The sequence below is a fragment of the Octopus bimaculoides genome, chromosome 3 (genome assembly GCF_001194135.2).
Source record: "Octopus bimaculoides isolate UCB-OBI-ISO-001 chromosome 3, ASM119413v2, whole genome shotgun sequence".
Lineage (NCBI taxonomy): Eukaryota > Metazoa > Mollusca > Cephalopoda > Octopoda > Octopodidae > Octopus > Octopus bimaculoides.
Genome location: NC_068983.1, coordinates 137,639,060 through 137,652,115, shown reverse-complemented (window position 1 = coordinate 137,652,115; position 13,056 = coordinate 137,639,060). Strand labels below are relative to the sequence as shown.

At 33.9% G+C, this 13,056-nt stretch overlaps 1 protein-coding gene across 1 annotated transcript in view; it reads right to left on the bottom strand.

Annotated features, from left to right (window-relative positions):
- Positions 1-1,195: 1,195 nt before the first annotated feature.
- The window catches only part of LOC106877731 (dynein regulatory complex protein 11), a 31,400-nt gene continuing 19,539 nt past the window's right edge, over positions 1,196-13,056 (bottom strand). The window contains exons 13-18 of the mRNA XM_014926703.2: positions 12,548-12,738; positions 9,529-9,728; positions 7,188-7,271; positions 4,194-4,371; positions 2,389-2,627; positions 1,196-1,373 (exon numbers count right to left, since the gene is read on the bottom strand). Coding sequence (XP_014782189.1) covers positions 1,245-1,373; positions 2,389-2,627; positions 4,194-4,371; positions 7,188-7,271; positions 9,529-9,728; positions 12,548-12,738 — 1,021 coding nt within the window. The 3' untranslated portion in view covers positions 1,196-1,244. The remainder of the gene's footprint in view (positions 1,374-2,388; positions 2,628-4,193; positions 4,372-7,187; positions 7,272-9,528; positions 9,729-12,547; positions 12,739-13,056) is intronic.

Sequence of the window (13,056 nt, the reverse complement as noted above, 5' to 3'; positions counted from 1 at the left end):
TATATATATGTATGTATGTATGTATGTATGTCCATGTAAATGCGTATATATTTATTACATACAGTATTTTATGACATTTGAGTCAACAATCTGAGCTTCATGCTTCACGAAAGATATCAAGTTTAGCTTACTCCAAGATCCTCCAATCTTCAAGCTATCTTCAATTATACTTCAAGGTGGATGTCGGCAGCATGAGATTTTGTGAGAAAAAGCTGTTACTTGCGAGTAAAGACATTTTTGCTTGACAGGGAAGTTGACTTTGAAGTATTTAAACGTAAGTTGCGCCCCTTGGTCAGTCAGTAATTATTCGGATACTGTTTTGTGTATTTTGAAATTGCTTAAATTCTTATAAGTTGAGCTATCTAGAATGTCTAAGTTGGTTGGTAAGCGATCTGGAAGTGGGTGGTGATGTATATACATTATGCTGGTTTTGTGTATAGTAAAGTAAAAATGGGAGTTTTATTGATTTATAGAAAAATCAGCTACCATGGTGATTTTGCTATGTTGTTAGCCTGATGTAGATGCTATTTTTCAACTGGATAGATAAACTTGTTTTTATGGACACCTCTAGCGAATATCTCTCACAAAATCTCATGCTTCAGGCAGCCATTTTGTGGTACAATTGAAAGCAGCCTGAAGATTAGAGAAGAAAGTTGTGACAGCTTGGACTAATCTTAGCCAGACATTCTTAGAACATGAAATTTAAGTAGTTGACGTAAAGTTGAATTCTTTAACTTACTGAATCTAACATCAAATGAAGTGTGTGTGTGTGTGTGTGTGTGTGCGTGTGCGCGCGCGCGTGAGTGTGGTGTGGTGTGTGCGTGTGTGCGTGCACGCTTAAATCACACAAATAACAAGTGTAAGATTATGAGGCAACTAAATAAATAATACATAGAGTCTGACGATCAAAAACAAGGGACTGAAAAAGTGTAGAAATATAAAGTGAAAAGGCAACAATCAAAGAAGTGTGTAATATGACTAATGAAAGAAACAGAATCTAATATTTCAAGAGATACTATTTATCAAAGGAAAGGACTGAGTGGCAAGAGAAAAACAAAAACTACATGATACCAAATTTAAGATGTCTGTTTACTTCTGGCCAATATTTACTCCAGTTTTGTTAGTATTAAACAAGTAAGAAACAGAACATTCCACATGATAGAATGCTAGTTTAAAATAAAGTAACTTTCCCAGAATATATTCAAATACATTTATTTATTATTCTCATTAAAAACATAAATCAATTATTTCTTCTTCTTTTTCTTCTTTTTGTTTTTACTGTCTTTCTTATCTGATTTGCCAAGTACACTTTCCATCTCTTGTTTAGCTGCCTTCTGTCTCTTCTTACCAAGTGGAGTCTTGGCATACCAATCCTGTTTAGGGACAATAAAAAGAATGTTTGTAGAAAGAGTGTGAGTGAACAAAAATAAAAGCTTTAAGGTGTTAATGAGTTTACATAGTACAGTACTGGGTTAAATTATTAAGTAAAAGATTTTATTGAAATGTCCTCAGACCGATATTTATCCCAACTTCATTTGTAATAAGCATTCCATATTCCACATGTTAGTACATTAGATTAAAATAAAGTAACTTTCCTAGAAGTTTTAGTGTACACTTGCGATGTCTTGCAGACAGGGGAAAGTATAGAAAATAGTCTCCCACCTGAGGATAACCATTAACTTTGCAGATGACTTAAATTTATAAGTCATGTGTTTACACAAGACCAGTGTAGCCATTTTGCTTTACTGATCTGGGGCTTGGTGGGGATTTTTAAACAAAGCAAAAGTATTTATCTTACTAGCAGTACTTATGGAAGTTCCATGGTAAATACAAGGTTTTTTTTAGATGACTGGAAGGTTATACAGAAAAATGAAAATAAAGGTTTCTTTTGAAATTGTGTATTTTGTATTATTTTTATTTAAAAAAAACTCTCAGTTTTTATGGATAAGGTTGTAGTTACTAAAATAAATTAACATATGAACTACAAGTATATTTTTTTTTAAACTTTATGGAAGTGAATAAGAACTCAGGATGCCAGTACTTCAAACCTTATTCCAAGGTATCCCTGATCAAAGTAAACAACTTGGATTGCTTTAGTTTGCCTAACTGACATTCCACTCTTAATCATAGTTGAGCATTAACTGTAATAACTACTGCACCATCAAAAAAACAAAAAAAGCACTCTGTGCATATTAGCATGAAAAAGAAACCTGAAAATAGTAAAAATAAATCTTAGTTATTTGTAATATAAAATGACGTCCACATATTAGATGGAAACTGATATTCAGAATTACTGAAATCCATGTCCCTATAGATTCAAGTCACTGACCAATATGTAATACACACAAAAATAAAATACGATAAAAATAATAAAACAGCAAAGTTTACCTTAAATACTATCTCTTGTTCTTTATAAACAGGGTCAATAGTTGATAATGGTGTAAGAAGCTCAATGGCCTGCAGGGGTCTTTTGTTCAGTGATTGTTTTCTGTGGTCAGTGAGAACAGAAGTGAGGGCTGAAACAAAGTCTCCTGGTGTGAATCCATCAGTGACTTTGGCAAGGGATGTCAGATCAAATTGTGTTGGTAAAGTGATGCCATGAGCTGGAATCATTTTCTTCCAGATTACTGAAATATAAAGCAGTGATTTTTTCTGTTGGCATAATTTTTTGATCTAAGAACAGGAAATGGATTCTTTAAATTTTATGCATTCCCCAGGGGTCTTTTCATAATAAAGTAAAATTAAAATGGTTTCAAATGGAAAGTAAAATAGAATCATAGACTTTATTTCTAGGTAGAAAGGCAATGTATATATTTTTAAAGAAAGAGATAATGGGATGCTGTGGTGTTCATTTCTTTTCCATTAGCACATAAATGAAGAAAAATGGCTTTCAATTGGGAACCAGGACAGAAGCACAGACATAACTTGCAAGGAACTTGCTGAGAGGAGTATTGATTTGTTTCTACAAAGAAGAATGTTTACAACTGTATAGGATCTGGAGAAAGAAACATTGTGATGGTCATTCATCTCTCAAAGGCATTAGCAACATTCAGCAATTCTCCATCCCATGTGCCTCCTCCCATTCTGTTTAAAGAGTCACTGAAGAGGTCACAGGATGTGTGACGAAAGATTTAAGGCATTAGCAACATTTTTTAATCAAAAATGAACTGCAAACATGGATGGCAAAGAACTTACTGGAAAAATTATTGATTTTAGTTATGGACAGACTATAATTTGCAATAGAAACTGGAATGCTATACTATTTATGCTTTTCCTAAGAAATTAGAAGTGTAAATAATATCAAGATCTTTATATGATTTTGGCTTGCTAGGAGCTCACCTCTAACTCTTCAGTAGTTATCAGCTGATGGTTTACACTAATCTCAATCTTATTGGATGTTTCATAAATTTCAGCAAGTCAACATTTGCCCCCTATAAAGTCAACAGACACTTCTACTAAGTAAAAAGTAACTCATAAAAGGTAAACAACTTCCCTAAGAAAATTAACAGTAATTTCTGAAACATCAATTGTAGCCCCCAGAATGTTGGCAGTCATCTTCAGAAAGTTAAAACTCTTTCCTCATAAGTTAATAGATTTCTTTAGTAAGTAAATAGTAGCTTCTAGAAAGTCAACTATGGCACCAAGAAAGTCAATAGTCACACCTAGGAAGTCAGCAAGGGACTCAACTAAGACAACAGTGTCCCCTTAAGATACAACAGTAGTATCTCCTAAATAAAATCTCTAAGGGGGAAGCACAATCCTGGTTGTATTATTGAGCTTATTTTGAAGTAGTAGTAGTAGTGGTGGTGGTGGTGGTGGTGGTGGTGGTGGTTTTGGTGGCGGCGGCAGCAGAAGCAATAATAGTTGTGATCATGGTCATGGTAAGATTATATAGATGTGTTGGAAGATGAAGACAATGATAATGATACTTAAAAACAGTGAGGATGGCAACAACGACGGTGACGGTGATGATGATGATGATGATGATGATGATGATGATGATGACAAGGACAACAACAATTACATTACTGATGTTGACAATGATGATGAGTTATAGAATAGAATAAAAATAAAGTCATAATACGGAAAGAAGAGGCAGGTTGAACAAGAATGTAAATAAACAAAAGAGAGAAAAATGAGAAAGAAATACAAGACTGAAGAAAGAGAAGGAGAGAGCTGTATTTCCTCCTCACAGTAACGAGATGTGTAATCAGGTCTGGGAATTAATATAATTTTCTGGTAGAGATTGTTCATTGGTTTCATTTCTCCTTCATATGGACTTCGAGATGTTCCAACCAGCAGCAAACGATCTTCAGGTTTTATAGTCTTGAGAAATTTTGGCATCTCTTTTGCCAAACGTTTTGGATTGGTCTACAAAATAAACAGGAAAATCAGCACATTAGTGATGGAAATACCAACCTCGTTCCATTGACATGAAAGAAAATCCCCAATGTTAAATGCCCTACATAAGAGTATTGCTGGTGCACTCTACACATTCATTCAAGTAAACAAGCTCGTGAAGGAGTCTGAACATGGTTACTTGACCTGCTAAAAATAATTAAATCTCCCTAAAATAACACTACAACCATCTTTAAAAAGAAAAGGACATTCATCATCATTACATTAGTTGTCCACAATGGCATGGTTTGGACAGTCTAACCAGAGCTGGTAAGTTGGGGGGCTACACCAGACGCTAGTCTGATTTCACATGGTTTCTATGACTGGGTGTCCTTCTTATTGCCAACCACACGGAAAGTGTAATGGGTGCTTTTACATATCACCGGCACAGGTGCCAGTTGTATGACACCAGTATCTGCCACAACTATGATTTCACTTGGCTTGATGGGTCCTCTACTCAAGCATGGCATATTGCCAAAGGTCTTGGTCATTTGCCATTGCCTCCATGAGGCCAAACACTAGAGAGGCGCTTTTTACGCGTCACTGGTATGAGTGCTAGTTACATGACACTGGCATTGGCCACATTGTAATTTTCGATGCCCCTAAAAATATGAAATGGTGAGGGTTAGAATGCATATGATTATAGGTCTCCTCAATTAGATTTGACCTGGAGCTAAATGATTACTCTTCACAAGAACATTCTTGACAACATAAAAGACAACAGACCTTATCCACAAGATTAGTAAACCTTCCCCAGTTACTTGCTCATTAACAAATTTTATGCTAGCCCTGTCTCTTCTATTGATACTGCAATCATCTTTGCTCACCTTAAATATTTTTATATGTTAAACTTTGCTTCTCTTCCTCACTGAATCAAACCCTTCCCTTCTAGAATCCCATATCCAGTCTTTCCAACTTAGTACTTTTACCAGGACCAAGTTTCTATTCCTGCTCCTATCTTGAAAGAACACTAAAATTCAGACTGTAAAAATAATTAAAAAATCAATCTTAAAAATTAAGCAAAATCTACTGCTAAGAATTTATCATTATGGCAGGAAACACTCCAAACACACATTCCCACTGATTACTCAACTTTTATTCTATTCTTATGTATCCCATGTATTTTCATCTATACTGAGTTTAAATACCTAACTGAATTCTGTTTAAACCTATATTAGCTCGCAAAAAAATTAATTTCTATGCTGGTTTAGTCTAATTGCAATTTTTCAGTTATTCTTCTATCATTTAATCAGAATTTTATGAGCATTATTTTTGTATGCATAAAAACAAAAATGTGCATGAGGATTTGGTTTTATTGCCATGGTTAAGATGAATTTTTAAATACAAGATGGGAGATTGTCCCATTGTATTGTAATAACAACAATGCTACAACAGTGTATGCTTATAAAAAGAAACACAGCCTTCATAACAATCCTTTCAGTTTAAATTTCATAAAGTATTTGATTAATTTGTAAAAAACGAATGTATTCCTAAAACAAAAATAAAAAATAATTTTAAAAAAAGGCATTTAAAAAAACTAAAACAAAAAAAGATTTTATCAGAACCAATCAACTGGACTTTCAGTAAAAGATATTAGAATTCTTGTTGTCAAAGAATCATTAAAAAGGCTACAAAGAAAATCCAATGGGACTTGCAAGCATCTCTTTCATTTAGTTTCATTTAATACAGGGATTTATAATGAAGTCATTGCAAAACTTTTGTATAATGTTAATTAAGCCACAACCACAAACAAGAGAAGCTCTAGGAAAAAAATGGTAATTGAAGAAACAGATGGATTTTTTTTTAAGCCAAACTCTAGTGCTGCTTAAAATTGTCACGTAGAATGTACAATACAAATATAAAAGGTTCTTGATTAAACACTTATTGTGATATTATAATAAACTCCATTTTTATAATTTTGTTTTAGTGAAACTATTTCAGTTGAATGCTTACTTTATTATGTTATAGGACAAATTAAAAACACCAGACATTTTTGCTAAACCCAGAGACATTGCAGCTTGCAAAAAAAATAAATTATAAATATTTCCAGCATTCTTAAGAAAATTTTTTTAGAGTTGATGCTTATACTTAATAGTTTCATGGAACTAAGTAGGTGAGAGACAAATCTGCAATTGGGTAAAAGGTAAATCTATTGTAGATACTGTTCTCAGAGGTTTTAATACCACACATAAGCAAATAAAATTAAGCACCAAAATAATCAAATGGATATGGTATTGAAAACCAGTTCAAATCCAGTGCAATCATTTCATTGTGCATTTAATTTTCTTAACATCAGTATACCTGTCTATTGGTAATATGTGCTAGACTCTTGGAGAATGTTGCCTGAAATAGACTAGCATTCCATCCAAAAGAAAATTTATGTTCTAGTCACTGCACTCAAAAAGCAAAGCTGTTCACACTTTTTTTAAAGACCTACCTCTTAAGGGCCAGCTTAAGAAACAGAAACATCTTTTTATGTGTTATAAAATGTACTGTCAAATTGCACAACAAAACGCCTGCAGTTGATTTGAACTAGTTTCCATTACCGTGTCCAGTAAGCCATATTACTACTAGTGAACAATCACCTAGGAAAAATTTACAGTAAGTATAAAACAGAAGTTGCTGTTGTTATTTTTATTAAGTAAGTCTGGCTTGTGATTTTTGTAATGATAATCTCGTGCTCTTAAATCGTATTCTCCTTATCTTAAAAATGGTGTGTTGTTGAAAGAGATTTATCACAAGTGCAAAGACTCAATGATGACTCAATGTGAACAGGATAATATACTAACAGTATCTGATTTGGGTGTTTTTCTCTTGGCCATTTTCTCACAATCTCCAATATAAATGACAGTAGGTTGCAAGGCTCGTCCAACCTGAAATTAGAAATACCATTGAAGCAACAGCAGAAACAGGAATTGGATAGTGCAAAAAGGAAGCAAAAAAAAGATGGAATAGTGAGCTGTCAGAATATGTGATGATGTAGTTTTTTTCTGATTCTAAGTCATAATCAAAACTACACAATAGCACTAAATGTTAAGTTGTGTTCTAGATCTAATTATCAAAAAAAAATATCAAGGAAAATAGTTTTGCAGTTCCATTTAAGTAGATGATTTATGTTCTATACATTGGGTAGATGGCATTCAAGATATAAACAAAAATATTAAAGTCACAATAATGTGTTACATTTGAGGAGCAAGGTTTTATTGTTGTTTAGTCCCAGGTCAACCTTCACTGAGCAGACTTTTCATCAAAAGCATTGAGACCCTGAACCTCCTGAACTATGAACTTCCTTTCTTTTTAGAGATATTTAAGATGTCATTATTATCTAACGTCTCTTTCACTACCCTATTTTTCAAATGATAATGTGTGAGTTGAGGGAATTTTAGGTCAAGTGGTCACATAAAGACTCCCTCATCGTCGTCGTCGTCGTCGTCGTCGTTGTTGTTGTTGTTGTTGTTGTTGTTGTTGTTGTTGTTGTTGTTGTTGTTGTTGTTGTTGTTGTTGTTGTTGTTGTTGTTGTTGTTGTTGTTGTTGTTGTTGTTGTTGTTGTTGTTGTTGTTGTTGCTGCTGCTGCTGCTGCTGCTGCTGCTGCTGCTGCTGTTGCTGTTGTTGCTGCTGCTGTTGTTGGTGTTCAGCTCTATATCAGGCTTAATTAAACAGGTTTACAATCAAAAGCATCGAAGCATGATCATCACTGCTAATCCAAATTACCAACTCTTTTGTAAGATGAAGGCATATAGCTTAGTGGTTAGCATGTTGCATTCACAATTTTACAACCTGTCCTTTCAATTGCTGCAGCAAGTGATGCATTATGTTCTTGAGCAAAATACCTCATCTGACATTGCTCCAGGCCATTCATATGCATAAATCTGCAACAGACGAAATGCATAAACCACTCTAAATGCACAAACCTGCAACAGACTGGCATCCATTCATGGGGAATGTTGTGATCTTGGTCACTTATATGCCAAAGAAACTAAGTAGCTAGCCTTAGAACTCTGAGGATTCATGATAGTAATGTCCAGAGGTTGATGATGATGATGATGATGATGATGACGACTACGACGATGATGACAACAATGACAACAGGTGTGGTTTGAAGGAGGTTTGCTACTATTATTAATGGGTCAATCAACCACATAGAGGCTCTCTTGTATTGTTGTTGGGGGAGGGCACATAGTACTGCTGTTACTGTTTTATTTGTTTGTATTAAAACTCATTGATGGCCGGGTGACATGGATTGCAGTCAGTTTATTGCTTTATTTGTTTGTATTAAAGCTCACTGCTGACCAGGTGACATGAATACCAGCCTGGAAAAATTACATAATATGAAAAGCTCAAAGATATCCTTGTTTCTTTTTTTTTTTTTTTGGAGGTGGGGTATTTTTTTATGACAGGGGTAGGTGCTAAATGGCCAAATAAATAAAACATAACATAAACAAGGAATTATTACCTCACTTCATGTGTTCCATAGGTCTTTATGTAAAGCACTCAATTCTACCTGCCTTCTTATCACCCCTCTATTAGTGTTCCATAATGTCTCAGCAAAACACTAAGGATTTAATTATACTCTTGAAAATTTACTCTCAGGAAAAGTTACACTAGATTCATCTGGTAAATGGCAGCAGAAATCAAAGCTAAATTCAAGATACACTGTTCCTAATGGAGAGATGGGATGTTAACAGATGGAACATCTTTTTGATCAGAACTGACTGGAGATTAAACAACAATAAACATATTCATGGAAACTTGTGGTATATGAAAGGAGTGTTTTGTTAGGAACCAAACAGGATCATTATTCCTTTCATAGGATAATTTATTTCTTTATTTGTGCAGTTGAAGGAAAATACATAGAATATTGAATTTGACTCAATAAAACATTTTCTGAATTCTTTAAAATAATACAACAAATATATTCCTGTATAAATATAGTTTGGGGGAGGATTTTCTTTTCTTTTATGTAAAGGATACTGTTGTAACTCTTTATAATTATCTTGTAGAATTAGATAGATTTTGCTTGTGTGCCTGTGCAAGTGCCAGTGAGAAATGGAGAAAAACTGTTATTTGTGCATCTTGTGAAGTGCATGTGTCTATGTGTCTGCATGTGTCTTTCTAATAGTAAGGAGATACCTTTCCAACCAAGTGCATCAGCATCTTAAGGCCATCTTTGCCAGGATATTTACCAACCAGATTGGCTGCACTCAAGTCAAACAAGTTTGCTCCTGTCTCAGTGCACAATGCATGGAGAAGCATTTTCTTTCCAGTCCCTCTCGGTCCTGCCAGCAGAATTGATTTGATAAGTGGAGCTTTCTCATGCACAGCTTGTGAACCTGAGAGACAAATATTCACACATAATGTTTGCATAAAACTTTTAGTAGGCTGAGAACAGGATGAGGTAATATTTACAAAACCATCCAATGTCATTCATAAAAAGGAGAATTTGGTAAAAAGACTAATTCTAACAAATCAAAGAAATATGAAAATAGGTTAATAGAAGATTTTGTAATAGTCCACCCATATTAGTAGCATTCCATACAGTTTTACAGACCTTTCATTAGTAACTAAATTTCTGTTTGTTTTAATATGAAACTGGAAACATTTTTCTTTGTGGTTATCCAACTCAATAACATATTCAGTTACTAACTTCTCGTTACTTGGTTATGTTGTCTATTTAATATTTTATGTGCGAATGATTTTTTTTTATACAGTGCCATGTTTTACAATCCTGTAAATAATAATAATAATGGTATTTTTTTATATAAGCTTAAAGCTTATGGCTATCACCGTACAATGGCTAAGGAAAATAGCTTAATAAAGGGACATATAAGCCCTCGACAGAAAAAAGAAGGCTTTCCTATCTGTAAAGGTAACACACTTAGTCATATTAACAAAGGGATGTGGGTTCATGTCCCATGCGGATAGGAAAGCCTTCTTTTTTCTGTCGAGGGCTTATATGCCCCCTTATTAGACTATTTTCCTTAGTCATTGCACGGTGATCACTATAAGCTTTAAGCTTATATTTTTTTTAAATACCTTCATATTTTATATTCAACTTTCGAGGTCTATGAAACTAAGTTTCAATGTGAGCACCATGCTGCAATAAATTTATTCTATTCTGATAACTGTACAAAATCCAAACTCCACTTATTACTAATGTCTTTGGCAATATATATACAGAAGGATACGTTTAGCTATGATGTGAGAGTGATACGTTTAGCTATGATTCAATAGTTCATACGCTAAATTAAAGACTCACCATGCTATATCGCCAAGCTGTTTTCAAGGGAAATAACTAGCTTTCAATTTATTATAGCAAATGTTTACTCCCTTGCCTGTCTTTTTTTTTTTAATTTTTAAACCTTTTTTCGATAATAATTCCATTAATATAACTTTCATTTTTGTTAAGAACCATAGCGAATTTGTTCCAATTATTAGTTAATGTTATAAACTTAACAATCCTGTACTGTCCGTTGAAATACATTGGCTTTATTATAAACAAATCCGAAAATCGGTGAAAATTTCCTCAGTATTCATAATAATTACATTTGTATAAAATACTTTGATGGGTGTGTGTGTGTGTGTGTGTGTGTGTGTGTGTGTGTGTGTGTGTGTGTGTGTGTGTGTGTGTGTGTGTGTGTGTGTGTGTGTGTGTGTGTGTGTGTGTGTGTGTGTGCAACATATGCAAATCTAACCTGTCAAACCATGCAGAACTGCAGTGAAACTCAATAATCATCAGAGAGATCGTGAATGGAAAGTTTGAAATACCATTGACAAGGAAACACAGAGACAGCAATCATCTGTGAAAATGGAACAATTGTCATACATGTATGTGTGTATGTGTGTGTGTGCATCTATCTCTCTCTCTCTCTTTTGATCGACTGAAAAGTTCATTAATTAAACTGCCTTTATAAAGAAGATCATTAGAAATGGATTCAGAGAAAATTTTAGCCCAGGTTTTCAGATTTGTCCATACTTACGCCAGTGTATTTCAAGTGACTCTACAAGATTGTCCAACTTGTAACACTGTATAATGAAATCACAGTCTACAGATATAACTGGAAGTGAAGTTGTTATTTACATTGTAAAACTTAGAGTAGTATATAATGCAGTGACCTCCTTTATTGTGTGAAAGTGCACAAGCTTCATTGATAACATTGATACCCAGTGCATATTTGCATATTTCATCTGGATAAAAACTATTCCTATTTCTCAACAAGTCCATGCTTGCCAACCATTAATTGTTCTTTACTTATAGTGTAACAAATTGGTCAGACCAACAAATCACAGACTAAATACCAGGCATAATTATGTTCCAAGTTCAAGTTCCGCTGGGAGCAACTTTGCTTTTCAGCACTCTAGGATTAATGAAATAAGTACTAAGTGTGTACTAAAGATCAATACAATTTGCTACATAGTCCACTACTTGCCCTTAATATTTCATATCCTTGATATGATATATTAAGAACTTGTTCTTAATATTTCGTTCATTGGGACTTTGTCACTGATATTCCATCACTTGCAGCGATCATAAGAGAGATCATGAATGGGCTATCACTATCTTTATTTGATTTCATTCTTTCATTAAAAATAATAATCAGTTCAGACAGATGATACCCCTTACTTGTAGTATTTTTTCTTAGTATTCTTACTATGAAAATATATGTTTTCACTCCATGAGTTGAAACTAAATTTAATGGCAGGTTTGGAAACCAAATAACATGTAATATATAATAGAAATATAGTACAATAGAACTCAAAGACTTAGTCTTCAGTAACATAATAGCATTAATCTTTAGCATCTAAACTGGCCATACCCAGCCCAAATATTCTGCCTATTTTATATTCAAACTGGCCATATCTGGTTGAAATGTCTCATCTGTTTTATGTTCAAATTGGCCAGATCCAGCCTTTCATACCAACCCTTCAATGTTATTCTAAAAATAAACAATTACATCATCAAAATTTCAGAGTTATGAGATAATGCATGATTAATTCAAAAGAATGTAAATAAATAAGCATTACATATGACACAGTAATCTGAATGCAAAAGGATTAATAAGCAACAATGCAAAACAACATTGAAACATTGAAACTTTAAAAACAAAGATAATGTAAAAAGAAAGAAATCCACAAATAAAACAAAACTCACCAAGAGGCAAGATTCCAAACAAAGTTATGACTCTTCTTATGTCACAAAGACTAGGCATAGGTTCAATACTAGCATGACGGAGAAGTGTCCCCAGATAACAAAAGTCACCAATAAATTCTTCAAGCTGAACTTTCGGGTGGGGAACAATGATTTGTTGAGTAACCAACTCCTCATACAAGGACTCTATTGTTCTAAATTAAAGAAAACAGTCTCCATTAGATTTTCTTTTCCTTTATTATCATTTTCTTAGATATTTTACTTTTCTTTTCTTTTCTTTTCTTAGAACTTCTAGAAAAAGGGTTTGTAGATGGCATCAGTGCTCGACTGTAGACCATGTGCCTACCATACAAACCATTAATCTTTGTTGGTTCATTCCACCTAGCTGCAAATAAGTAGCATTACTGAGTATGCTCACTGCTCTAAGCTATGGAAACACTATACACACACACACACACACACACACACACACACACACACACACAACTCTCTCTCTCTCTCACACACACACA